Source organism: Bos grunniens, chromosome 11 (assembly GCF_055505025.1).
Source record: "Bos grunniens cultivar Pamir isolate PY7600 chromosome 11, Bosgru_T2T1.0, whole genome shotgun sequence".
Lineage (NCBI taxonomy): Eukaryota > Metazoa > Chordata > Mammalia > Artiodactyla > Bovidae > Bos > Bos grunniens.
The window spans coordinates 8,493,698-8,516,580 of record NC_141175.1 but is presented as its reverse complement, the minus strand read 5'-3'; the positions used below and the strand labels follow the sequence as shown (position 1 = coordinate 8,516,580).

General features: G+C 53.7%; 3 protein-coding genes across 19 annotated transcripts in view; 2 read left to right on the top strand and 1 right to left on the bottom strand.

The window, feature by feature from the left end:
• Nucleotides 1-4,743, top strand: part of TBC1D13 (TBC1 domain family member 13) — a 29,461-nt gene extending 24,718 nt beyond the window's left edge. For all 13 annotated transcript variants that reach the window (XR_015136233.1, XR_015136231.1, XR_015136230.1 and 10 more), the window contains 3 exons: nt 936-1,096; nt 1,288-1,345; nt 2,231-4,743. Coding sequence is in view for 8 of the 13 variants with exons in the window: in XM_086324684.1 (XP_086180810.1) it covers nt 936-1,096; nt 1,288-1,345; nt 2,231-2,296 (285 nt within the window). In the remaining 5 variants the exon portion in view is untranslated. The remainder of the gene's footprint in view (nt 1-935; nt 1,097-1,287; nt 1,346-2,230) is intronic.
• A 743-nt stretch (nt 4,744-5,486) lies between these two features.
• ENDOG (endonuclease G) lies at nt 5,487-9,273 on the top strand. 2 transcript variants are annotated; one of them, XM_086324726.1, is made up of 4 exons: nt 5,512-6,270; nt 7,425-7,534; nt 7,925-8,005; nt 8,926-9,273. In XM_086324726.1, the coding sequence occupies exons 1-3, from the start codon at nt 5,764-5,766 to the stop codon at nt 7,974-7,976; spliced, it is 669 nt and encodes a 222-aa protein (XP_086180852.1). In that variant the 5' UTR covers nt 5,512-5,763; the 3' UTR covers nt 7,977-8,005; nt 8,926-9,273. The 2 variants fall into 2 exon arrangements, with proteins under 2 accessions (XP_086180851.1, XP_086180852.1); XM_086324725.1 differs by lacking the exon at nt 7,925-8,005 and having other exon boundaries at nt 5,487-6,270.
• Nucleotides 8,443-18,106, bottom strand: SPOUT1 (SPOUT domain containing methyltransferase 1). 4 transcript variants are annotated; one of them, XM_086324713.1, is made up of 12 exons: nt 17,853-18,106; nt 17,035-17,080; nt 16,585-16,710; nt 13,497-13,656; nt 13,171-13,260; nt 13,018-13,067; nt 12,662-12,792; nt 11,506-11,578; nt 11,300-11,398; nt 10,726-10,828; nt 10,417-10,564; nt 8,443-9,430 (listed from the first exon to the last, which is right to left on the bottom strand). In XM_086324713.1, the coding sequence occupies exons 1-12, from the start codon at nt 17,877-17,879 to the stop codon at nt 9,362-9,364; spliced, it is 1,122 nt and encodes a 373-aa protein (XP_086180839.1). In that variant the 5' UTR covers nt 17,880-18,106; the 3' UTR covers nt 8,443-9,361. The 4 variants fall into 4 exon arrangements, with proteins under 4 accessions (XP_086180839.1, XP_086180841.1, XP_086180838.1 ...); XM_086324715.1 differs by having other exon boundaries at nt 16,597-16,710; XM_086324712.1 differs by having other exon boundaries at nt 18,057-18,106.
• Nucleotides 18,107-22,883: the final 4,777 nt, after the last annotated feature.

Here is a 22,883-nt window from a genome sequence, read left to right as displayed (position 1 = left end):
GGGAGGTGGGGAAGCTGGTGGGTGGAGCCTGGCAGGCTGAGGATGAGGGAGGTGGGTATGGTGCCCTGTGTGCCAGGCATGATGCAGGGCATTTACCGTATGCTTTGAGTTCAGCCTGTTAAGAGTCCTCCCAGAAGGGAAGCGTGAACTTCATTTTTAAAAATTATTGGAGCGACTTCCCTGGTAGTCCAGTGGCTAAGACTGTGCTCCCAGTGCAGGGGACACAGGTTCAATCCCTGGTCAAGGAACTAGATCTCACATACTGCACCTAAGACCCAGGTGGCCTCCCCAAAAAAATACTATTGGGAGTGGCATTTCATGTTTGTTTCAGGGAATTCTTCAGTAAAAAGAATATTTATTTATAAACAGGAACAGTTTTGTGAACAAGAAAATATACATAACCATATCTTTTTAACCAAGTGTGGAATTACAGCTTGTTGTTTTATAACAGGCTTTTCAGTCAGTAGTATCCACTGTGGCCGACCAGAGGGCTTGTCCCCATTGGGAATAATTGCCTAGTGCAGTTGTTGTATGGAGTAAATAAGTGAGATATTTAACGTATTAAGCACAAGGCCTGGCTTGTAGTAAGTGCCCAATAATGGTTTCTCTGTCCATAAATCCACAGTGACAGTCTGTGTAGTGTATTAAAAGAATTTGAGCCATCATTTATAAATCTAAAGTGCTTATATATAAAAGTCTGGGTTTTTGGCTTCCCTCAAAAAAAATCATACGATCTGACAGCGTTGGCTGGCAGCAAGCAGCAGTCGCCCGTTTCACGGAGCGAGGCTCTCTGGTGCCATCCCCGCCTCGGTGTGCCTGGAGCTCATACCGAGCCTGCTGCTTAATCTGAATTCACGCCTCCTGAGCTGCATGGTGGTCCGTGGCCACTAGCCAACACACGTTCTCGCACCTACCGCACCCCTTTGTCTCCCCAGCAAGAGCAGAATATCAAGCCCCAGTTCTTTGCCTTCCGCTGGCTGACCCTGCTGCTGTCCCAGGAGTTCGTGCTGCCTGACGTCATCCGGATCTGGGACTCCCTCTTCGCCGACAGCAACCGCTTTGACTTCCTCCTCCTGGTCTGCTGCGCCATGCTCATGTGAGTGTGGCCGTAGGAGGGGTTGGGGGCGGGGGGCTGCTGTCAAGAGCTAGACTGAGCCTCTGGGATTCTCAGGGGAGCATCAGTCCAAACTCGCTGCAGGTGGTGCGGCAGGAGCAGGACGAGGCCCAGTGGGCCTGCTCTCAGAGTAGTTGAGGGGCCCAGCGCTTTTTGTTGCTTGTTTTTCCTAGACTGATTCGGGAGCAGTTGCTGGAAGGGGACTTTACCGTAAACATGAGGCTCCTGCAGGTAATGGAGTTTGAGGGGACGTGCCCAGTCTTCAGCCACGAGGCAGACACTTGGCGGCCACCCATGCTAGCCGCTGTGACAGGCCGCCTTGGGACCAGGAAACGGTGGCAGGGCTTGAGAGTCCAGACCCCCGAGGAGCAGATCTAGGTTTGGATCTGGGTTGAATCCGGCTTTGCCACTGACCTTGAGTGTGGCCTTGTGGTGTGGCCAGTGACTTGGCTTCTCTGAACCACGCACTATGCATAAGTAAGTCATAGCTGAGACACAGCCTTATTACCCAGTATGTGGTAGTAATGCCGATTGGTAATGGCTCTCGGCCTGGGGAAGAAACATGGGGGCCTTAGTGGTTAAGAACATGGGCTCAGGAGTCCGTTTTGGCCTCACATCTTTATTCTCCTGCGCTAGTCATGTCACCTAAGCCCAGTGGCAGCCTCTCTGAGCCTTAACTGCTTTGCCAACGCCTGGCCTGGGGTTGGTATTCAATAACTTCACTGACTCGATCTGTAAAACAGGCAAATTCGCATAACCCCTCATGGGGCTGTTGAGGTGACCCAGTGAGCTAATGCATGGACAGTGTCCGGCCCTGGTCCAGGCTCATGCATGGAGCTCAGGGCTCGATGGCAGGAGATGGCGGGAGGTGAGGCAGGTAGTCCTGGTCCTAGGGAAGGGGCTGAGACCTTTTGGGGTGACTGGTTGGGTTGGTTAAGTCAATGCTGCAGTGCGTGTAGCAATAGCTCCCTGCAGGGACTGGACAGACGGGGGGTGTCTGGTATCCTGTGGTCCCCAGCCTTTAGCCCAGGGTCCAGCAGGGTGCCAGGTCCACTGCGGTGGTGCAGGACAGGCTGACTTCAGAGGCATATTACTGTTGGCCTTTCCCCCACACAGGATTACCCTATCACAGACGTCTGCCAGGTCCTTCAGAAAGCCAAGGAACTCCAAGACTCACAGTAGCCTGGCGGCAAAAGACCCACGTTTGGAAGAGAAACCCCTGCTGACCCCGGTGCCCTGGCTTCTGGAACATGCAGAAGCCTGTGGGGTCCCATCCAGAGGGGCCGATGCCAGACTGGCGTGCTTCAGGCCTCGCCCTGGCCTCCCGTCAGGGGCCTGCTGTGCCCTGCTTTTTCCTGACCACTGAGCCCGGGCTCCTCCCCACCCTTCAGCCCTGGACCTTCTGCCCAGGCCACGAGCAAGGCAGGGGCTCTTGAGGTGGTTTCCCAGGGCTGGGGCAGACTGGGGGCCCCTCCCTGCCTCTGCTCTGCCCCTCCCTTCCTGCCCTCCTGCTCCGTCTTCTGAGCTCTGGTCAGGGAGGTGCTCGGCAAATGGGCCAGAAACCGCTTCTTCTGGAGGTTGGTGCTTCCTGGGCTTCTCCATGGGGAAGGTGACACTGTGAAGGAGCTAAGAGGCTGCCAGGCCCAGGTCACACCTTCTGTCCCTTTCCCACTGAGTGTGTGTGCGCGCGTGTGTATGTGTGTACTTGTGGGTTGCTGTGTGTGTCTTATTCCCCCTGGCGTGAGCTGCTCCTCCAGTCTGTGTGTGTGTGTGTGTGTCCGTGTGTATCCGTGTGTACGGAGGAAGGTGATCTCCCTCTAGTCTCTGTTTCTTTGTCTTGTCACCTCTCTGCCTCCGTCTCCCTTTCTCTCCCTCAGGCTCTTTCACGGAGGGTGTGTGGCTCTCATCTTTCTGCCGCGATCTCCATTGCTGTCCGTTTGCCCTTTTCTCTTAGGTTGCCTTATCCCCAGCCCCTCGCCTCCCCTCTCCTCAACGTTGGCTCGGAACCCTGGAGACAGAATGAAGAGTTTGGCTCAGCAGAGCTCTCTCAGGCTTGGCCTTTGCAGCCTGTTCCCATCCCCCAGCACTGGGCACCCAGGGCCCCCAGCCCACAGTGCCTCACTCGAGGGACCTGAGCCTGTGCCCCACCATGGAATTCTTGGAAACCCCAAGCTGCTGAGAGCAGTTGGCCCGTGAAGAGCCAGCTCCCTCCTGCCCAGGGAGGGAGGAGAGGGAGAGCTGAGTCTTCCAGAGGTTTCCTCAAAGGTCCTCTCCCAAAGGAAAAAAAGCATTAAGGTTGGGATCCAGGTGCCCCGGAGGTGTAGTCATTCCTCTGGCTTCCAGGTGCCGGCCCAGGACAGGCGGGTCTCTGTAAGGGCAAGTGGGGCCAAAGGGAGCCTCTCGGGGGCGGGCGGGGCTGAGCTCAAAGGCTTGGGTCCTGTCCAGGCCTGGAGTGCCGCGTCTCCCCACTCTCAGGAGAGCTGAAGGCCGTGCTGGCCCTTCTCTGGTCTTGTGCTCTGACGGATCTGAGGCAGGTGCATCTGGAGTAGAACAGCTGGCTCCTCCCACCCTGGGCCTGTTCTGACCAGGACCCTCCCTCCTTCTGCGAGGAGGCAGGGGTTTTACATCTGGAAGTCTGGATGATTAGCTCCTCTTCATCTCCCCAGACCGGCCAGCAGGAACCCCCAAAGCCTCCCTGAGTCTGACAGCCAGGACGTGGGGCTGAGGGCCGGGAACAGCTTCCCCCAGGCAGCTCCTGCCAGGCTGTCCCGTGGATGCTTCACTTGCCTTTTTCCTCCTCTCCCAGAACAGTATTTGGGAGATTTTACTACTTATTCAGACTCCTGGTTATTTATTGCAGATTGGCAAGTGCTTGTTTGGGGGATGAAGGGTAGGGCTCAGAAAGTGGAAATATGGTCTTCCTGACCTTTCAGGTCCTTCAGCATCCTCTTCTCCCTGCCTCTGGGACCTTCCTGGTTTTCCAGGAGATCCTGGCTGGAAGGGCTCTGAGCTCTGTAATAGAGCTGGGTCTAAGGGGAACTGGTGTGTAAAGACCCTGGCATGGGGCAGAAACACACTGCTTGCCAGCAGCCTGGTCATCGTCTTCCCAGAACTTGTTGGCTGGTAGTTCACTCCCAGCTGGATCCCTTCAGAGCCTGAGTCTTGGGCCACAGTCTGGGACCCAGCAGACACTGCCCAGGACCCTGATGCATTCTCTCTCGCCTGTCCCTCTGCCCTCCCTCCTGGACCATACTACTTGAATCACTGCATCTGATTCGCCTCATTGGCAGGCCTGGGTCCAGTGCCCTCTCCTTGGCCTTGTAAGAAAGGTCAAAAGAGCACAGGGACCATACCCAGGTTAGACTGAGCTCCCCCAGTGGGAGGACCTGCCCTTGGCAATTCCCCCCTGCCCCACCCCAGACTCTCAAGGGAGGCCCCAAGAGCCAGAGACTCCCAGGCTTCCTACTTGGAAGCTCCCCCAGGACTTTGGACATGTACAGAATGAGCTGAATGAATTCAGGTCTCACTTCGAGGGTCAGAATGTTAGTCTGCTTTTGTTTTTTCATGTTTTGTTCTTTGAATCAATGCTGTTGATGACAAGTTGTCTTTAATAAATTGTGTTCTTTGCAGTAGGCCTTGTATCTGTGATGGGCTGAAACCTTTGAGACCTCAGAGCAGGAAAAAAAAACGAGCAGAAAGTCAGGAGGTTCTTAGAGTGGTTAAAGGAAAAGGCTAGGAATTTGTCCAAAGTGCCTGTTCAACTCTTCTTAAGCAATTGCAGTTTGCAGCTGATGGGAGGAGAGTATGCAGTGAGGCAGAGGTATTACATTGTGATTTCATAGTAAGTTCTTTGAAAAAAAGTTGAACTTCACCAAGTCATTTACAGTCCATCATCTGCAGAAAATGACTTGTAACGTGTTTGTCTTTTCTTTGCAGATGTAATTTTAATTAGATAATTGATACATTGATAATTTTATTGATGCAGAGTTTTGTGTATTGTCTCTACCCCCCCACCCCTCCGCCCCATTACCTTAGGTGGTGAGCAAGCTGCTGTATGACTTAAAAATATTTTTATGACCTATATTCTATCTGATGTGCTAAAAATGTCCAAAACCAGTCCCTGTTTCTGAGTATCTTACTTATTCCCCGGCCTCTATCATAAGGAATACGGTAGGGAATCCTTGGATTCCTGATTTGTTTTCCCAGTTCATTCGTGTAAATTAGGAGGTAAGAACTTTTTTTTTTTTAGGGATCTTCATTGCGGAGTGGGAGGGAACCTCCGTGGAGACCGAGGGGGCCGGAACGGGGCGGAGCCGGTTCCAAGACGGCCAATCATGAGCCGTGGTGGTGATGCCACGCCCCCTCCCCTCTGCTCCGCGTCCTAAAGGGGCAAAGAAAGGGCGTCCGGTCGTCCAGTTAGGTGGGCACAGACCCCCAACTGTTGGACTATACAGTACCTCGGAGCGTTCGTGAGTGGAAGGGACCCACGTTCCGCCGCCTCACGCCTCCGCTCCGCTCCATCCCCGTGGTGGGCCCCCGCAGGCCTGTGCGGCTCCTTTAAGAGCCTCCGGGTCGGACGCCTGAGGTCGCGGCGTCCCTTCAGCGCCGCGGGCCGGCCCTCCTTCCGCGCTCGGCCACCATCCGCGGCCATGCAGTTGCTTCGGGCCGGCTTGACTCTGGCCCTGGGCGCAGGGCTGGGTGCAGCTGCCGAGAGCTGGTGGCGACAGCGGGCGGACGCGCGGGCGACGCCGGGGCTGCTGAGCCGGCTGCCGGTGCTGCCAGTGGCGGCGGCGGCGGGGCTTCCCGCGGTGCCAGGGGCTCCCGCGGGTGGCGGCCCGGGCGAGTTAGCCAAGTATGGGCTGCCCGGGGTGGCGCAACTCAAGAGCCGCGCGTCGTACGTGCTGTGTTACGACCCGCGCACCCGCGGCGCGCTCTGGGTGGTCGAGCAGCTGCGGCCCGAGGGGCTCCGCGGCGACGGCGACCGCAGCTCCTGCGACTTCCACGAGGACGACTCGGTGCATGCGTACCACCGCGCCACCAACGCCGATTACCGCGGCAGCGGCTTCGACCGCGGCCACCTCGCTGCCGCGGCCAACCACCGCTGGAGCCAGAAGGCAATGGACGACACCTTCTACCTGAGCAACGTCGCGCCCCAGGTAACGCCTGCGCCGCCCCCCGCCACCACCCCCCACCCCGGCGGCGGAAATCGATGCCAACGCTCGCCTCTAAGCCTCGATTTTCCCCTTTGCAGAATGGGAGAGTTGCCGAGTTGTGCGCCCTCTAGGTCAGGCGCCTGGCCACAAGCACCGCGCGCCGCCGGCGGGAGGGATGGAGCGGTGGGGCACTGAGCACCCAGGGCTCTCTGATCTTAATCCGAGGGCCCTGGGTGCCTCCCTGAAATCAGGATGAAACTGTTACTCACCTGCCTCTTGCAGTAGCGCCGAGGAACTGAAGATAACTGTCTACATACATGAAAGTACAGGGCACGCTTCCTGGCTCTTGGCAAGCATTTAGTAAAGAAGAGCTATAATGAGGAAAGTCTCAGCGAGACAAAGTGACCGACCCAGGGTCACACCGTGGGAGGAGACCTAGGCAGTCTGTCTAGGGGACCCTGAGCTTTTTTTACTCCATCGCCCTACCCTGCCTGCCTTCCGGGAGTAAAAGGATAGATAGGTGCCCGCAGTGGCCGTTAGGAGCAGTCACTGTGCACCCTGAACTAGCCGTCCTTCCTCTAGCCCTGTTCCCACCAGGGCCTGACACCCGCCTGGAGATGGATGGTGGGGCTCTGAGTGAGACTTGTGAGGTCCCAGCTTCTGAGCTGACTGGTGCTCACCCAGGAGCAGAGACCCCCACCCATTTGACTGGACACTGTGCTGAGGACCTGAGAGCTCAGGTGGTGGAGTCAGATTTCTGACTTTCCCTGCTGGGCTCTGCAGTTCAGACTTTGGGAGAAGGAAGGGAGAGATGGTTGAAAGAGCTGGTCTTCCCATGAGCTCCTGGGGCAGGAACAAGCCTGTTTCTCTCTGGGAGATTTGCCCTTTCATACGGCTCTTTGGGGCTGAGAAACAGCTTGGAGACCTGGGATGCTAGTTCTCCCAATCTGGGTTGGGGGCAGCTAGCACCGCTGTGAGCTGTCTGGGCCAAGTGACTCTCTTTCCACGAACCTTCCTTTCCTCTGCATGCTTTTCCCCACCCCTACCCCCCTGCTGGAACCTTCTGGCTCTGTGCTAGTGCCTGCCCCTAGGCCTGGGGCAGCCCTCTGACTACAAGTGTCCCAGCTAGTCTCACAGAAGCCCCTCTCTCCTGCCAGGTGCCGCACCTCAACCAAAATGCCTGGAACAACCTGGAAAAGTACAGCCGCAGTCTGACCCGCACCTACCAAAATGTCTATGTCTGCACCGGGCCACTCTTCCTGCCCAGGTAAGGCTAGAGCTGGGCTGGCCTGGGGACAGTGGCACCTCCCGGTCACCCCACCCAGGCTCCCCCCAGGCTCTGTGTCAAGACCGCTAGGTCCCCATTCATCTGGTTTCTGGGCAAGTCTGTCCATTCCTTACCTTGAGCCCCCGATTCTACTCTACAGAGAACTTTGGGGTACCCACATCTCTGCCTGTGTGTACCAAGCCCTGAATCTGCCCTTGTTCCTCTCCTATATCATCGCTTGTCACAGCCACCTAACTCATGTTCTGCCCAGATAGCAACCCTTGCATGGGGTTCTCACCTTCCGTCTCCTCTGCTGGGGGCATCCCTTCCTGAAGCCAGCTTTGAACTCTGTCTTCCTGACGCTGAGCCTTCACTCTTGTCCCTGTGCAGCTTGCCTGGCCTCCCAGATGGAAGGACTGAGCTCCCTGGGCTTGCTGGATGATTTTTCTGCTGAGGACTGGGATGAGTGAGGCAAGGCACTGTGGCCAAGCAGCTGGCTCTGCTGGGGTCAGAACCCAGGCCCTGTCACCTAGTCTCTGGGCTTGATTTTGTTTAGTCGCTCAGTTGTGTCTGACTCTTGTGATCTCATGGACAGAGGAGCCTGGTGGGCTACTGAAGCCTGCCAGACTCCTCTGTCCATGGGATTTCCCGAGCAAGAATACTGGAAAATTGCCATTCCCTTCTTTAGAGGATCTTCCTGACCAAGGGATCAAACCCACATTGTCTTACATTGGTAGGCGAGTTCTTTACCACTGAGTCACCAGCAAAGCCTCAGTCTCTGGGTGCCCTGGGCAAACAACCTCAACATCCTCTCCTGTAAAATGGGGATAATACCTGTTATCTACCAGATGGTTGTTTAAGGGACAGTGGGATGGTGGATGTCACCCTAGTAAGGACTCAGCACAGGCTTGCGGAGGCACTGATACACTTTAATTGGGCTGCTGAAATGGAGTGGACTCCTCGGAAACTTAGCCAGAGTCACCTGTCCAGTGTTCTGGGCACCTGCTCTGCCCCAGGCCATGTGCTGGTGCTGGGCATTCTGCTATCACATCCTCCACCTCCACAGGGAGAGATAGACATTAGTCAAGTGTCCACAAGGAGGATGTGAATGAAGGCCCGATTCTTTCTGCAGTGTTTATTGCCACCACCCACTCTCCTTGAACACAGTGTCGGACATGAGGAAACAGGGGAGGAATGAGTCTCTACCCTGCCGGAGCTCCCAGTCTCCTGGGTGAGCCAAGCAAGGCAGAGAAGCCTCATGCGGAGAGGGTGGTCCTGCAGGTGACACAAACTGGAGGTCCAATCAGGGAAGGCTTCCTGGAGGTGGTGGCCTTGGGTCTGAACAAGCCCCTGGGAGTCCTGAAAGGCCATGTGCCTGGGTCTGCTTACAGGACGGAGGCTGACGGGAAGTCCTACGTGAAGTACCAAGTCATTGGCAAGAACCACGTGGCGGTGCCCACCCACTTCTTCAAGGTGCTGATCCTGGAGGCGGCAGGTGGGCAGATAGAACTCCGCTCCTATGTGATGCCCAACGCGCCGGTGGATGAGGCAATCCCGCTGGAGCACTTCCTGGTGCCCATTGAGAGCATTGAGCGGGCCTCCGGGCTGCTCTTTGTGCCAAACATCCTGGCACGGGCGGGCAGCCTGAAGGCCATCACTGCTGGCAGCAAGTAAGGGCAGCCCCAGCTGGACTGTGGGCTTGAGGGGCTGAGTGAACTGAAAAGTCCTTATTTTTGGAAGCAAGTCTCGAGTATGTTTGTCCAGGTAACCTGTGGGAACCTCTGGCTTCACTGCTGCTTTTCTGCCATCCTGGGCCCCACAGAACCTTCAGCTGGGCCGGGCACCTGCCTGGGTAAGGCCAGGCTGCAGGGCAGCCAGGGAAATGAGGATGGCCTCCTGGAAGACAAGCAGAGCAACAGGCTGTGGCCCCATCGCCCAGCACCCCGGCCCTTGGCATATGCTACCATCAGCAGGGTCTGGGGGGTGTGGGGAGGCACTCCCCAGGACCCTGGCCCATGGGGTATGCTGCCATCAGCAGGGTCCGGGGCAGGCGGGTGGGGAGGCACCGCCCAGGACCCCGGCCCATGGGGTATGCTGCCATCAGCAGGGTCCAGGGCAGGCGGGTGGGGAGGGGGGAGACAGGTTCAGCTTCGCCTACTGTCACTGGCCACCTGCAGGCCCTGCCAGGAAAGGGCCTCACCTCTCTGCTCCTCAGTCTCCTCGTCTGTAAAATGGGGCTGATCATAATACCCACCTCCCAGGGTCAGCCGGGGAGGGGGAGGTGATGGGCAGGAGGGCCCTCGGAAGTGTGGGAGCAAGGGTTCCTGCCTGAGACTGGAAGTGCACAGTACCCGGCCCTGGCCGGGCTCCTGGGGTCAGGGAGACTGAGGCTGTCCACCTGTTTGGTCACCACTGTAGGCACCCCAGCAGGTACCTACAGGCACAGCGTTCCATGCTGCCCAGGTGGAAGGCTCTGAGAGAAGGTTGCATCCTGTCCCCCTGGAGACAGGTGCCGGCGAGGAGGGCTGCCTTGCCCACCACGGTCAGACACAGGGAGTGGGACACGGAGCATACAGCTAAGGAAACAGGCCCAGAGCAGGGGTGGTGGGTGTCCTGGGTCAGCCAGCCTGGGAGCAGCTGGACGGGCACCAAAATCAGCATTCCTGGCTTCCAGCTCACTCTTAGCTCGTCCCTGCTGTAGTTCTGCTGTAGGGAGAGGCTGAGGGGGTGAGGGGACTGCCCCAGAAGGCTGGCTCAGGGCAGCCCCGGACGGGATGAGGGACAGGGAGAGAGCTGCAACCCCCTTGGCCAGAGGGAGGGGCTCTGGGCCCTGCTGGTGGTGAAGAGGCAGGGCCGGGAGGTCAGGGAGGTGGGTGGCTCACCTCTGTGCGGATGGTGCGGCTGCCCTGGTTGGGGCAGGTGTTGACGTACAGGTCGAAGAGGACGCTGGGCTCAGCCACCTCCAGGTTGGGGTCGGCATCCACTCCAGCTTCCAGCCCCTGGAGGCCCCCAAACACCACGAGAGCGTGCCTGCTGCCCACAGGAGGGGATCACTGGCTGCCCATCACGGCCCTCTGAATGCCACCCACAGGGCTCTCAGCGCCCCCATACGTAGCAGGGCCCAGCCCGTTCTGCTGTGTCCCCGCCAGTCCGGTCCCCTGCTCCGTGCCCTGCCCCCTGGCTGGACCCACCTGAAGTTGGGAAGCTGGGCAGAGGCCACATCTGAGCCTCGCTCTGACGTCCCGATGGTCAGATCATAGCCGTCCTGGAAGGGGGCCTCAGCAAACACAGCACCTGCCGGGGAGGCCAGCTCACTGGGGACCCTGTTCCCCCCAAGCCACTGTCACTTGGGTGCGTGTGTGTGTGGGGGGGTGGTGGTGGCAACAAGGGAGCCACAGCCTGCATTCCTGCTGGAAAGTCAGGGATGGAGCGGGCAGAGACTGTGCCTGAGCTAGCCTGGAGAACAGCAGAGGCTGGGGAGGAAGGAACTCCAAAAATAAATGGCATACCTTTGACTCCTCTGGCCCTTTTGCCCCCATTCCCAGCCCCACGGCAGACATCATTAAAGATGCTTTGCCTCAGGAGTCCTTAAAAGCATCCCAGGCAGTGCACTTGAGGCCCAGAGAGGCAAAGGCACTTGCCCAAGGACACACAGCATGTTAGCAGGATTAGTATCCCAGTCTGACTTCTGGGTCAAGCAGGGCTCTCTGAGGTCCCCCAGACAGAGAGAAGACAGATGTTCATAGGAGGAGGCTCTGTGCTTACTGAGGCAAGAGGCCAGGCGGACTGTGTAGCCCCAGTAGAGACCAGCTTTGGTCCGAGGGTCCTGCGACGACACGACCTTCCCCCGGTAGGTCTTACTTTCTGGAGAGGAAGCAGACATGCTGTAAAGATGGGGTGAGGGGACAAGGAAGTGGCAGGAAGTGGCCCTGAGCCCGCAGGCTGGCTGGGCTGGGGACGCTCTAGGATACCTGGGAGCTGGTTCTGGTTGAGCCGCACTGTCACCCGAAGTCCAGGCTCCAAGTTCTTGTCAATCTTCACCTCCTGGGAGAAAGCCAGAAAAAACCTGCTGCTCTACCCCCACCCCCAGTGCAGGACAGCAGGGGTCACTCCTCTCCCAGACACGGGGGCATCTCAGGGGTCCAGGTCACCCTTTGTGCCCTACTCCCCAGAGCCTGGGGCCAGACCTGCTCACAAAAGACCACTCTTGCAAAATGACTACCCCATGATATGGGTGAAAAGGATCAGTCCAGGCCTGGCACAAAGCAGGAAGTATTTCTGGGATAAAATCCCAGTTTCCTACATTTTGGGGTGCTTATGTGGTCACTTAACTCCTCTGAGCCTTGGTTTCCTCATCTGTCAATAGAAGACTTTCCATAAACAACAGCTATTGTTACACTGCACGGGGTTGGGATGAAGTGAATGCTGACCACGTGCGAGCTGTGATGAAGGACCCCTGATGTCTGTGTTGTGTCCCAATTTATGTATTTATTTTGGCCTCGATGCACAGCTTGCGGGATTCTGGGATCTTAGTTCCCTGACCAGGGACTGAACCAGTGCCCTTGGCAGTGAAAGCTCAGTCCTAACACGGGACCACCAGGGAAGTCCCTTGTCCCAGTTTTGAATTTAGAATGGCTTTCTCCTTGGAGGGTTTCACATGTGTTTCTCCGTTCATCTGAGTCTGGGTATCCTGGTCTGCTTTCGGCCAGTTCTCTCAGGTCTGTTCTTTTTGAGGGGAGGGGATCCCCATACATTTAAATGTTTCTGCCTCTGACTCTAGGAGACATGAGATTAATAGATGGGAAATGAATGCTCCAATCCAGAGCTTGGCATCACACTGGAACAGCCCCAGAGAGACTCTGAACTTGATTTTGCAGGGTTTTGTTTTGGTTTGTTTTTAGCACAAAGGCTCGCTTCTGTTGATATGCTTTTCAAAAAAAAACCAAACCAGTAAATTTTGCTCCTGGCTCTATCTGTTGAGCCCTATTTTAGGCACTTCTCTGGCTCAAATCTAAATCAGTGGGGGCCTGGCAGGCAGAGAGGCCCGGGGCCAGGGATCCCCTTACGTGCCCTCCAAACCCAGGGAGTGTCTGGGAAGCATGTCTCAATACCCACTCCAGTTCCTACCTTCTTCATGCCACAGTTGACAAAGGAGCCCTGGCCAGGCCGGGTGGGCCGGTCCACCACAACACCCTCTCGGAACTCAGATTCCTCATCTTGACGCATGTGGTGAGGGCTGTCCAAGGGGTTCAGGAGCCCTGCGGTTGTAGAGGGGCCAGGAAGAATCTGGGAGGTGCAGAGGCGCACGGGGGTGGCGGGGGGTGGGGCAGGTGGGTGGGTGATGAGGTTGGGAACGCTGGTCCAGGATCCAGCTCAGTGTGCCATGAGGCACAGGTCTTGCTTTCCCAACTGGACCATGAGTTCTCAGGGCCTGGAGGAGGATCCATGCGAAATGGGGGTCAGGTCCCCTCCCCCAGCCTTACCTGCAAACTGCAGATCCTGATGCTTGGGGAAGAAGGCCTTTCTTAGGTACCTAGGAAAGAACGCAGAGCTCAGGAAGTTCCCAGGGAGGCCATGTCCCGCGCAACCTGCACCGTGACTGCCCCTCCGCTCCGGTCTGGGGGATCTGTCCTTACTGTGGACATTCCAGGTATTGCAGTATCCGGGCCAGCTGCACGCACGCCTGCCCCTTCTTGCCAACTCCCCTGAATTCCCCCTCCACAGTCCTAGGAGAGAAAGACAGGGGTCCAGCCCACCGGGTTCTCTTAGAGAGCTCTCCCACCCCAAGTATGACCTCAGCAGTGCCCCTGCTTTGCTACTCGACCCACCAGGGTGACAGTGGGGGCATTCAGACAGGATTCTCGGCCAGGCAAGAAGGCGGGGAAAGAAGTGCAGCCCAGCCAATCCTGGCAGCCCTTCCCTTCTCCCTGCACCTGCCGGGAACCTGCTGGAGGCCCCTCACTTGGCATCTTGGCCTTCTTCATCGAACACCACGATCTCATCCACACAGAAGATGGCGCAGGCTCTGGCGATCTGGCCGGCCAGGTAGGTGCGAAGCTCCGGTGACTGGGCATTGTCCAGGATAGAGCCTGGCAGAGCCACGCTCAGGGTGTAGTGCCGCCCTGGGGAGGACAAGGGTGTTCATGGTCAGCTGGAGCAGCCAGGGCCATCTCTCCCCTCCCTTCCTCTAATCCTAGGGCCTAGAGTTAGAAAGTTTTCTTACGGGGAGGATTTTTGAAATAAGTAGCATAGATCTCAATCTCCCCAGGAAGAAAATGAACTTGGGGGTCTCCAGAGCTCCCATAAACAGGATGTACCACTAGCTATGACAGGGAGTGGTTAGAGGCATTGACCTATATTCACATCCTCTGCCCCCTACTGCCTCAGTTCTCCAGGCATCAAAATGGGATAATAATGAGAGTATTTATTCTTACTGGACATCCCCAGTGGTCCAGTGGTTAAAATTCTGTGCTGCTAATGCAAGGGGCATGGGTTCAATCCCTGGTTGGGGAATTAAGATCCTGCATGTTGCAGAGCAGCCTCCCCAAAATTAAACAATAATAATAATAATTCTTCGTGCCTTTTATGGGTATAAACTTAACCAATAACCCTAGGAAGTAGGTACTACCATGATCCCCACAGACAGTCAGGGAACCTTTAGCCTAAAGAAGTCAAATACATGACCCAAGGTCATACAAAAGGCAGAACAGCAGACTTCAGAAAAAGTACCACACTTGTGCTCCCAGAATCGTCCAAAGGGAGCCACATGAGATAAAGGGCTTTCCTGGTGTCTGAGAAAGCAGACGTGCTCAGCTTCTGTCCCTGCTGTCACCACCACCACTAACAACCACTGGGCTTACAGAGTAAAATAAGGCCCCTAATACTCCCGACTAAAAACACCCGTGAAATCGGCGGGGGCCAAAGGACTGGAAAAGGCCAGTTTTCATTCCAATCCCAAAGAAAGGCAATGCCAAACAGCTCAAACTCCCACACAATTGCACTCATCTCACACACTAGCAAAGTAATGGTTAAAATTCTCCAAGCCAGGCTTCAGCAATACGTGAACCATGAACTTCCAGATGTTCAAGCTGGTTTTAGAAAAGGCAGACGAACCAGAGAGAATTTGCCAACATCCGCTAGATCATCGAAAAAGCAAGAGAGTTCCAGAAAAACATCTATTTCTGCTTTATTGACTATGCCAAAGCCTTTGACTGTGTGGATCACAATCAACTGTGGAAAATTCTGAAAGAGATGGGAATACCAGACCACCTGACCTGCCTCTTGAGAAACCTGTATGCAGGTCAGGAAGCAACAGTTAGAACTGGACAGGGAACAGACTGGTTCCAAATAGGAAAAGGAGTACGTCAAGGCTGTATATTGTCACCCTGCTTATTTAACTTATATGCAGAGTACATCATGAGAAACACTGGGCTGGAGGAAGCACAAGCTGGAATCAAGATTGCCGGGAGAAATATCAATAACCTCAGATATGCAGATGACACCACCCTTAAGGGAGAAAGTGAAGAAGAACTAAAGAGCCTCTTGATGAAAGTGAAAGAGGAGAGTGAAAAAGTTGGCTTAAAGCTCAACATTCAGAAAACTATCTGGTCCCATCACTTCATGGCAAATAGATGGGAAACAGTGGAAACAATGGCTGACTTTATTTTTCTGGGCTCCAAAATCACTGCAGATGGTGATTGCAGCCATCAAATTAAAAGACGCTTACTCCTTTGAAGGAAAGTTAAGACCAACCTAGACAGCATATTAAAAAGCAGACATATTACTTTGCCAACAAAGGTTCCTCTAGTCAAGGCTATGGTCTTTCCAGTGGTCATGTATGGATGTGAGAGTTGAACTATAAAGAAAGCTGAACGCCAAAGAATTGATTCATTTGAACTGTGGTGTTTGAGAAGACTCTTGAGAGTCCCTTGGACTGCAAGGAGATCCAACCAGTCTATCCTAAAGGAGATTAGTCTTGGGTGTTCATTGGAAGGACTGATGCTGAAGCTGAAACTCCAATACTTTGGCCACCTGATGCGAAGAGCTGACTCATTGGAAAAGACCCTGATGCTGGGAAAGATTGAGGGCAGGAGGAGAAGGGGACGACAGAGGATGAGATGGCTGGATGGCACCACCAACTCGATGGACATGGGTTTGGGTAGACTCCAGGAGTTGGTGATGGACAGGGAGGCCTGGAGTGATGCGGTTCATGGGGTTGCAAAGAGTCGGACACGACTGAGCAACTGAACTGAATACTCCAGAATTCTGGGGCTGACCAAGCAGGAAAGATACAATTTGTTAGGGTAGATGCAGATGTACAGAAGGACACAATGTAGGATTGGAAAAACCAGGTCCAGAAGTGCATGGATTAAGCAGCCTCACTTCTGTAAAACTGTATCTATATACTTCTTTCCCTGGATAGAAGTGGGTGTTAACAGCTGGGGGCTTCCCTCGTGGCTCAGGTGGTAAAGAATCTGCCTGTAATGCAAGAGACCCAGGTTCAAAACCTGGATCCCCTGGAGAAGGAAATGGCAACCCACTCCAGTATTCTTGTCTGGAGAATCCCATGGACAGAGGAGCCTGGTAGACTACAGGCCATGGGGTCGCCAAGAGTCAGACACAACTCAGCAACTAAATAAGACAACACACCAACAGGCAGATTGTGATTTGGGGAAATAGATCTGGATGGAAATGTGGCATAAAAATGGAGAGTGAAGTGACCTAGCAATATGGAATATACAGTTTTGTAAGAAATTAAAATTTGTGTATAGAATAGCAGTTGCAAATATTCAAACAATAAAGTCTGGCTAAAGGAGCTTAAAAAAAAGTATAATCAGCCATTACAATGATGAGGTTCTAGAAGTTATGATATATGACACTTACCCTCCAGAGAACTGAAATCCACCTAAGTAGGAGGTTAGGGCTCAGCTTTTTGGGTCCCTCCCATTTTCCAAGCCTCAGTTTCTCCATCAGGACAAGATGTCTGGGCCCAGTGGCCCCTAAGGGCCCTTCCGCCCTTCTCTGCCCTGCCCAGGACCCGGCTCGCTCACCCCGATCCTCACTCTGGGCAGCTGCCTCTTCCTCCTGTTGGCGCTTTGCCTGTTCCTCCTGCGCTCGCTGCCGCTCCAGTTTCTTTGTCATCTTGAGATCCTTCCACTTCTTTTTCTCCTCTTTTTCTGGATAAGAGGACAATTGGTGGAGGGAAGAGTGACTTGGAGGTGGGAAAGACTTGGAACAGCCCAGGAGGTGGTGTCCTCTCAGTAGGTCAGCCTGGGGACCCCAATGCTGCCTAGAGAGCAGCCAGAGAAGCCTTCCAGGGCTTCTGGCCTCCTCGTCCCCATTTTGGGTACTAGTAAGACCTAGAGGGGACAAACCTGGTGGCTTTTCCCCAAGATTCAGCTGTGCACTGATGGGCGGTGGGGAGGTAAGCACAGACACTTAGCTCTCCATTGGGCCCAGCCCCGCCAGGGCCCACCTCCACCCCCTAGTCCCTGACTTACTCTGTTGCTTCCACTTCCGCCACTCTACTCTTTGGCCATGTTCACCCTGGAGAAGGAGTTGGGGGAGATACAGGAGTGAGGCTGAATGGTCACACCTGAGCTGGGGCGGGGGAGGTGTTCCCACTTGCTGCTCCCCAGCTGTCTCCTCTGTTTAAATGAGCTGTAGTTGGTTAGTGCTCAGTCGTGTCCAGCTGTTTTGCCGCCCCATGGACTGTAGCCCACCAGGCTCCTCTGTTTGTGGGATTCTCCAGGCAAGAATACCTGAGTGGGTTGCCATTTCCTTCTCCAGGGGATCCTGCATTGGCAGGCAGATTCCTTACTGTCTGAGCCACTAGGGAAGCCCCTTTAAATGAGGGTAGTGAGGAAACGAGGGGCACCCCCCCCCACACACACACACAATACTGCCCAAGAGAGAGCGTCAGGAGGGCAGGGACATGTACCCCCAGTGCCTGAGACCATAGCTGGAACATAGTAAGCATTCAGTAAATTGTTAAATGAGTTCCTACTGGAGAGAAGAGGAAATAGGTTCAGGGGGACAGGACTTGCCCACTGCCGCCCTGGTTATCAGAAGAGACACGCCATGAAAGGGCTCGGGAAGGAGCCGGGTCCCGCCTTCCGAATCCGAACCCCGGGCAGAGTTGCCACTAAGGACTCCGGCAAGGTTGCCATTGGCCATAAGGCAACGGCAACCCAATCCAGTACTCTTGCCTGGAAAATCTCATGGGCGGAGGAGCCTGGTGGTCTACAGTCCATGGGGTCGCGAAGAGTCGGACACGACTGAGCGACTTCACTTTCACTCCGGTAAGGTAATGAGTTACCAACGCTGTCCCGGCTCCGCTGCTCATCCGCACAGGGGTTACTGAGGCCACAAGCAGGCAACAAGCTCGGGGACTCCGGCCGCGGAGCAGCGACGAGCCTGGAGCTGGAGGGGCGACTCGGCCCCGCCACGGGGCCCCACGCGGCTCTATCTCTTAACCCCAGCCCCGTGCCCTGCAGCAGGGCTCGCACATCCCTCCACCTACCGGACCACAGGGCCGCTTCCTCGCGCGCTCCGCCATGTTCGCCGAACGCCGTAGGCCCCGCCCGGCCAGTCAGACTCACCCCTTCCGGCAACACCTACTTCGAGCCGTCCAATCGGAGACCCAGTGGCGTGCGTGGGCGTGGCCTAGGTGCTGAGAGGTTAGAGCACGTGGACAGGGGAGGGCTGGAGGTGCTGGATGGGCTGCCTAGGGGCTGATGGGGGGTCGGCATCCGGTGAGCTGGAGCTGGCGCTGGTGTAGGCACCGGGGGGCGGGCCGGGGCGGGGGGTTGATGTTTAGCTCATCTCAGGCCTGAGTGTCCCAGTGCGCAGAAACTTTGGACTACCAGAGCGCTGCCCCCCGGCTCGGGTCGAGCACGGAAGTCAAACATCAGCTTGGTTTTGTACATGGGGTCTTGGGGCCCGAAGCTGGAGTGTGATTCAGAGCTGGCAGTAATTAAATCCAGTTATAGATTCGCTCATTTACTCTCTCTTTTAATTATTATACTTTATTAGAGAACAGTTCAGTTCAGTCGCTCAGTCGTATCCGACTCTTTGCAACCCCATGGACTGCATGCAGCACGCCAGGCCTCCCTGTCCATCACCAACTCCCGGAGTTTACTCAAACTCAGGTCCATCGAGTCGGTGATGCCATCCAGCCATCTCATCCTCTGTCGTCGCTTTCTCCTCCCGCCTTCAATCTTTCCCAGCATCAGGGTCTTTTCAAATGACTCAGTTCTTTGCATCAGGTGGCCAAAGAGAAGACTTGGGTTTACCAAAAATTGAACAGATAGTTCCCACAGACTTTCCCCTCAGTTTTTGTAATTAACATGTTGCCTTAAGGTGTACATTTGTTACAGTCCATGAACCAATATTGATGCTTTGTTCATAGTATAGGATAGGGTTCTCTCTTTGTGTTGTACATACTGTGGGTTTTGGTAAAATACCTAATGGCGTATATCTGTCACTGCCATGGAATTCTCCAGGCAAGAATACTGGAGTGGGTTGCTGTTTCCTTCTCCAGGGCATCTTCTTGACCCAGGGATCAAACCTGGGTCTCCTGCATTGCAGGCAGATTCTTTAGTGTCTGAGCCACCAAGGAAGCCCCCGTCATTACAGTATCATACAAAATTGATTCACTGCCCTAAAAATCTGTGCTCCACCTATTTTCCCCACTCCTCAAGCCCCTGATAACCACTGATCTTTTTTTTCTAACTGTTCTTATAGTTTAGCCTTTTCCAGAATGTCATATAGTTGGAATCAAACAATATGCAGCCTTTTCAGACTCCCTTCTTTTATTAAGTAATACATATTTAAAGTTCCTCCCTAGCTTCTAGTGGCTCGATATCTCATTTCTTTTTACTGCTGGATACTATTCATTGGCCTGATATCTCATTTCTTTTTAGTGCTGGATACTAGTCATTGTATGGATATGCCAGCATGTCTATCCATTCACCTTTCAAAGGACATTTGGTTGTTTCCAGTATCTGGCAATTATAAATAAAGCTGCTATAAATATTCATGTGCAGGTTTTTGTGTGGACCTGCCTTTTCAGCTCATTTGGATAAACAGCTGGACGTCTGATTGCTGAAATATTTCACTGGAGGCAAAAACTGTAAAAATGGGTACAAAGTTTATTATTAGAGACACAGCACAACAAGCGGGAGAACACACAGAGAAACCGTTTGCTTAGTTAAGAAAGAAGCAAGACAGGGGCACCTGGAGAGAAAGCGTGTGGGAATCTCCCCTAATGAGGAGGAACCAGAAAAAAGGTGGTTAAAAAACTTATATAGGACAGCTCTTCTGGGTCTTTGTTTACCTTTGGCCAGCAATCTGATTTATTTTTCCACACCTGACCTGCCCTAGGCAACATGTGTGCACGACTTTTTTCCAAGATGGATTTCAATGCAGAGGCTTTTGGGAGTAAAGAAGCATTACTTATTATGGCCTGGCATCCCCTGACTTTTGACCCCCTGGGAGCCTTTCTGCCCGTGTGCAATGTCTCCCTTGCCCCAAGGATGGGAAATACCTGGCCTCTTGATTCGTTACTCAAACAAGGTTTAGTTGCTCTCTGTTCCTGCCATGACTGTTATCTTAAGGTGTCCTCAGGAGAGAAAGCCTGGCTATATATCCTGTTTCAGTTGTTACTCCCATTTTGGAGAGCAAGCAGGAGACTGGTTGTAAACATCTAACCTGGAGCCCATCTGTCTCCTGTTTCTGAAAATGCAAACAAGGGGTATACGTGTATATGTCCAGCTTGAAGTCCACTTTTTTCCTGCCCCAAGAAATGTAAACAGGAGCCTTATTGCAAATACCTAGGCTGGGACCCATCTGCCTTCTGCCTCAGTTCCATCCAAGAAATCCTTTTTTTCTGTCTTTCTTTCTTCCTGCCTGTCTGGCTTCCTTTCTTTCTTTTAAATGGGCATCTTTATTCATCTATAATGATGATTAGCTGGATCATGACTAGAGAGAGAAGTTTATGAAAAAAACAAAAAACACCTTAGTACTGAAAACTATTAGCATAATTTCTCCTCTGGCTCTGGAGGACCTTCTTATCACCAGTCTATGTGTAGTACGGCAAAGGGGCTCCAAGCCTGGGCCTGTGAATTGTATTGTTTCACAGTCTTGACTTTGGAACAGTGATAGTAGTGCAAAGTCATTGTTTGGAAAGGGACAGAGTGGAGTGTCCTATGTCACAACACCAATATGTTCCAAAGAGCAATTCTCTGACACCAAGTGGGTGTCCTAAGCTTCGATTCAATTCTGACAAGTTGGCACAGATCTCGTAAGTTAAGGGAGCCCATAAGATTGCCTCCCACTTCAGATGCCAGTGGCAAGTGGGGTGCCCACTCACCCACAACTTCTGCCTAGCTGACTGCAAATTCCAGCATTCCCATGACCACCTCATGGGAGTGGTGGTTTTGACCGCATTCAGATTCAATAATTTGCTGAAACGATTCACAGCCCTCAGGAAAGCGCTATACTTACAGTTTTATTTTTGAAGATACAACTCAGGAACAGCCCAATGTAAGAGGTACATAGACTAAGGTGGAAAAGTGGGCATGGAATTTCCATACCCTCTCTGGATGGGCTACACTACCAGCTCATTGAGGTTTTCACCAGCCCAGAAACTCCTTGAGCCTCATTGATTCAGGGTTTTTTTCTTATCTTTAAAGAAATTTTTTTATGTGTTTATTTTTGCTTGTGCTGGCTGTTTGTTGGTGCGCAGGCTTTCTCTGGCAGTGGCGAGTGGAGGCTACTCTGTAATTGTGGTACACGGGTTTCTCATTGTGGTGGCTTTTCTTTTTGCCGAGCATATGCTCTGGGGTGCAAGGGCTTCAGGAGTTGCAGCTCCCAGGCTCTAGAGCACAGGCTCAGTAGTTGTGGTATGGGAGCTTAGCTGCTCTGTGGTACGTGGTATATTCCCAGAGTAGGGATCAAAACTGGGTCTCCTGCACTGGCAGATGGATTCTTCACCACTGAGCCGCCAGGGAAGCCCTTTTCTTTAATTTTTACAAATTAAAAAAAAAAAATTATTTGGCTGTGCCGGGTCTTAGTTGCCGCATGCAGGGTCTTTAGTTGAGGCCTTCAGGCTCTTAGTTGCAGCATGTGGCGTCTAGTTCCTTGATGAGGGGCTGAACCTGAGCCCTCCACTGGGAGCATGGAGTCTTAGCCACTGGACCACCAGGGAAGTCCCACTTCAGGGTTTTTATGTGGGATTTTATTACATATGCACAACTGATTAAATCATCAGTCATGTAACTGAATTCAATGGCCAGTCCTTTACCCTCCCTGGGGTCTGGGGTTGGGGCTGAAAATTCTGACCTTTTGAATACATGGTTGAGGGCGTCCCTGGTGCCTCAGTGGTAAAGAATCCGTTGGCCGATGCAGGAGACACGGGTTGGATTCCTGATCTAGGAAGATCCCTCATGCCGAGGAACAACTAAGCCTGGGAGCCACACTACTGCAGCCTGCATCCCTAGAGCCTCTGCAGCAAGAGAAGTCACTGCGATGAGAAGTCCAAGCACCGAAACTGGAGTGTAGCCCTTGCTCCCCGCAACTAGAGAAAAGCCTGGGCAGCAGGAAGAACCAGCACAGCCAAAAATAAAGAAATAAGTAAATAAAATTATATTAAAAAAACACACGGTTGAAGGGGTTGATTTGGAATAACAAAAGACACTACTGTCACTCAGGAAATCGAAGGGTTTTAGGAGCTCTGTGCCAGGAACCACTGACAAAGACCCGATACATTTTATTATGCTGTATGTTCCCATCACCTCCCCCAATTAAATCTATGATATGAGCAAAACCCATGAGCTTGTTACACAAATGCAACTTCAAGACAAGTCCCCAGCTGCTGCTAAGTCGCTTCAGTCGTGTCCGACTCTGTGCGTCCCCAGAGACGGCAGCCCACCAGGCTCCCCCGTCCCTGAGATTCTCCAGGCAAGAACACTGGAGTGGGTTGCCATTTCCTTCTCCAATGCATGAAAGTGAAAAGTCAAAGTGAAGTCGCTCAGTCGTGTCTGACTCCTAGCCACCCTATGGACTGCAGCCTACCAGGCTCCTCCGTCCATGGGATTTTCCAGGCAAGAGTACTGGAGTGGGGTGCCACAGCACCACCTTCCAAAAAGGACTTCAGAAGTTGCCTTGCTTTCCAGTGGGAGGCGCACTCCGGGGATCAAATCCCTCCCTTTACCTTTTGCCCGCAGGAGGGCCTCACACAAGTCACCCGACCTCCCAGTTGGTTTCCTCACTTGTAACATGGGACGGTAACTCCTGTCTCAGAGGCTGTTTAATGAGATGATGGGCGTCCAGGTGTCCGGCAAGCAGA

Coding starts and splice junctions, on each gene's coding strand:
- SPOUT1 (XM_086324712.1), bottom strand. CDS start 18,092: ATGGCGGAGCGCGCGAGGAAGCGGCCCTGTGGTCCG. Junction 12,793..13,017: donor TCAGGATCTGCAGTTTGCAG/GTAAGGCTGGGG, acceptor CTACAACCGCAG/GGCTCCTGAACCCCTTGGAC. Junction 10,829..11,299: donor CCGCCTGGCCTCTTGCCTCA/GTAAGCACAGAG, acceptor CCTCCCCGGCAG/GTGCTGTGTTTGCTGAGGCC.
- ENDOG (XM_086324725.1), top strand. CDS start 5,764: ATGCAGTTGCTTCGGGCCGGCTTGACTCTGGCCCTGGGCGCAGGGCTG. Junction 6,271..7,424: donor TGAGCAACGTCGCGCCCCAG/GTAACGCCTGCG, acceptor CTCTCCTGCCAG/GTGCCGCACCTCAACCAAAA. Junction 7,535..8,925: donor GGGCCACTCTTCCTGCCCAG/GTAAGGCTAGAG, acceptor GTCTGCTTACAG/GACGGAGGCTGACGGGAAGT.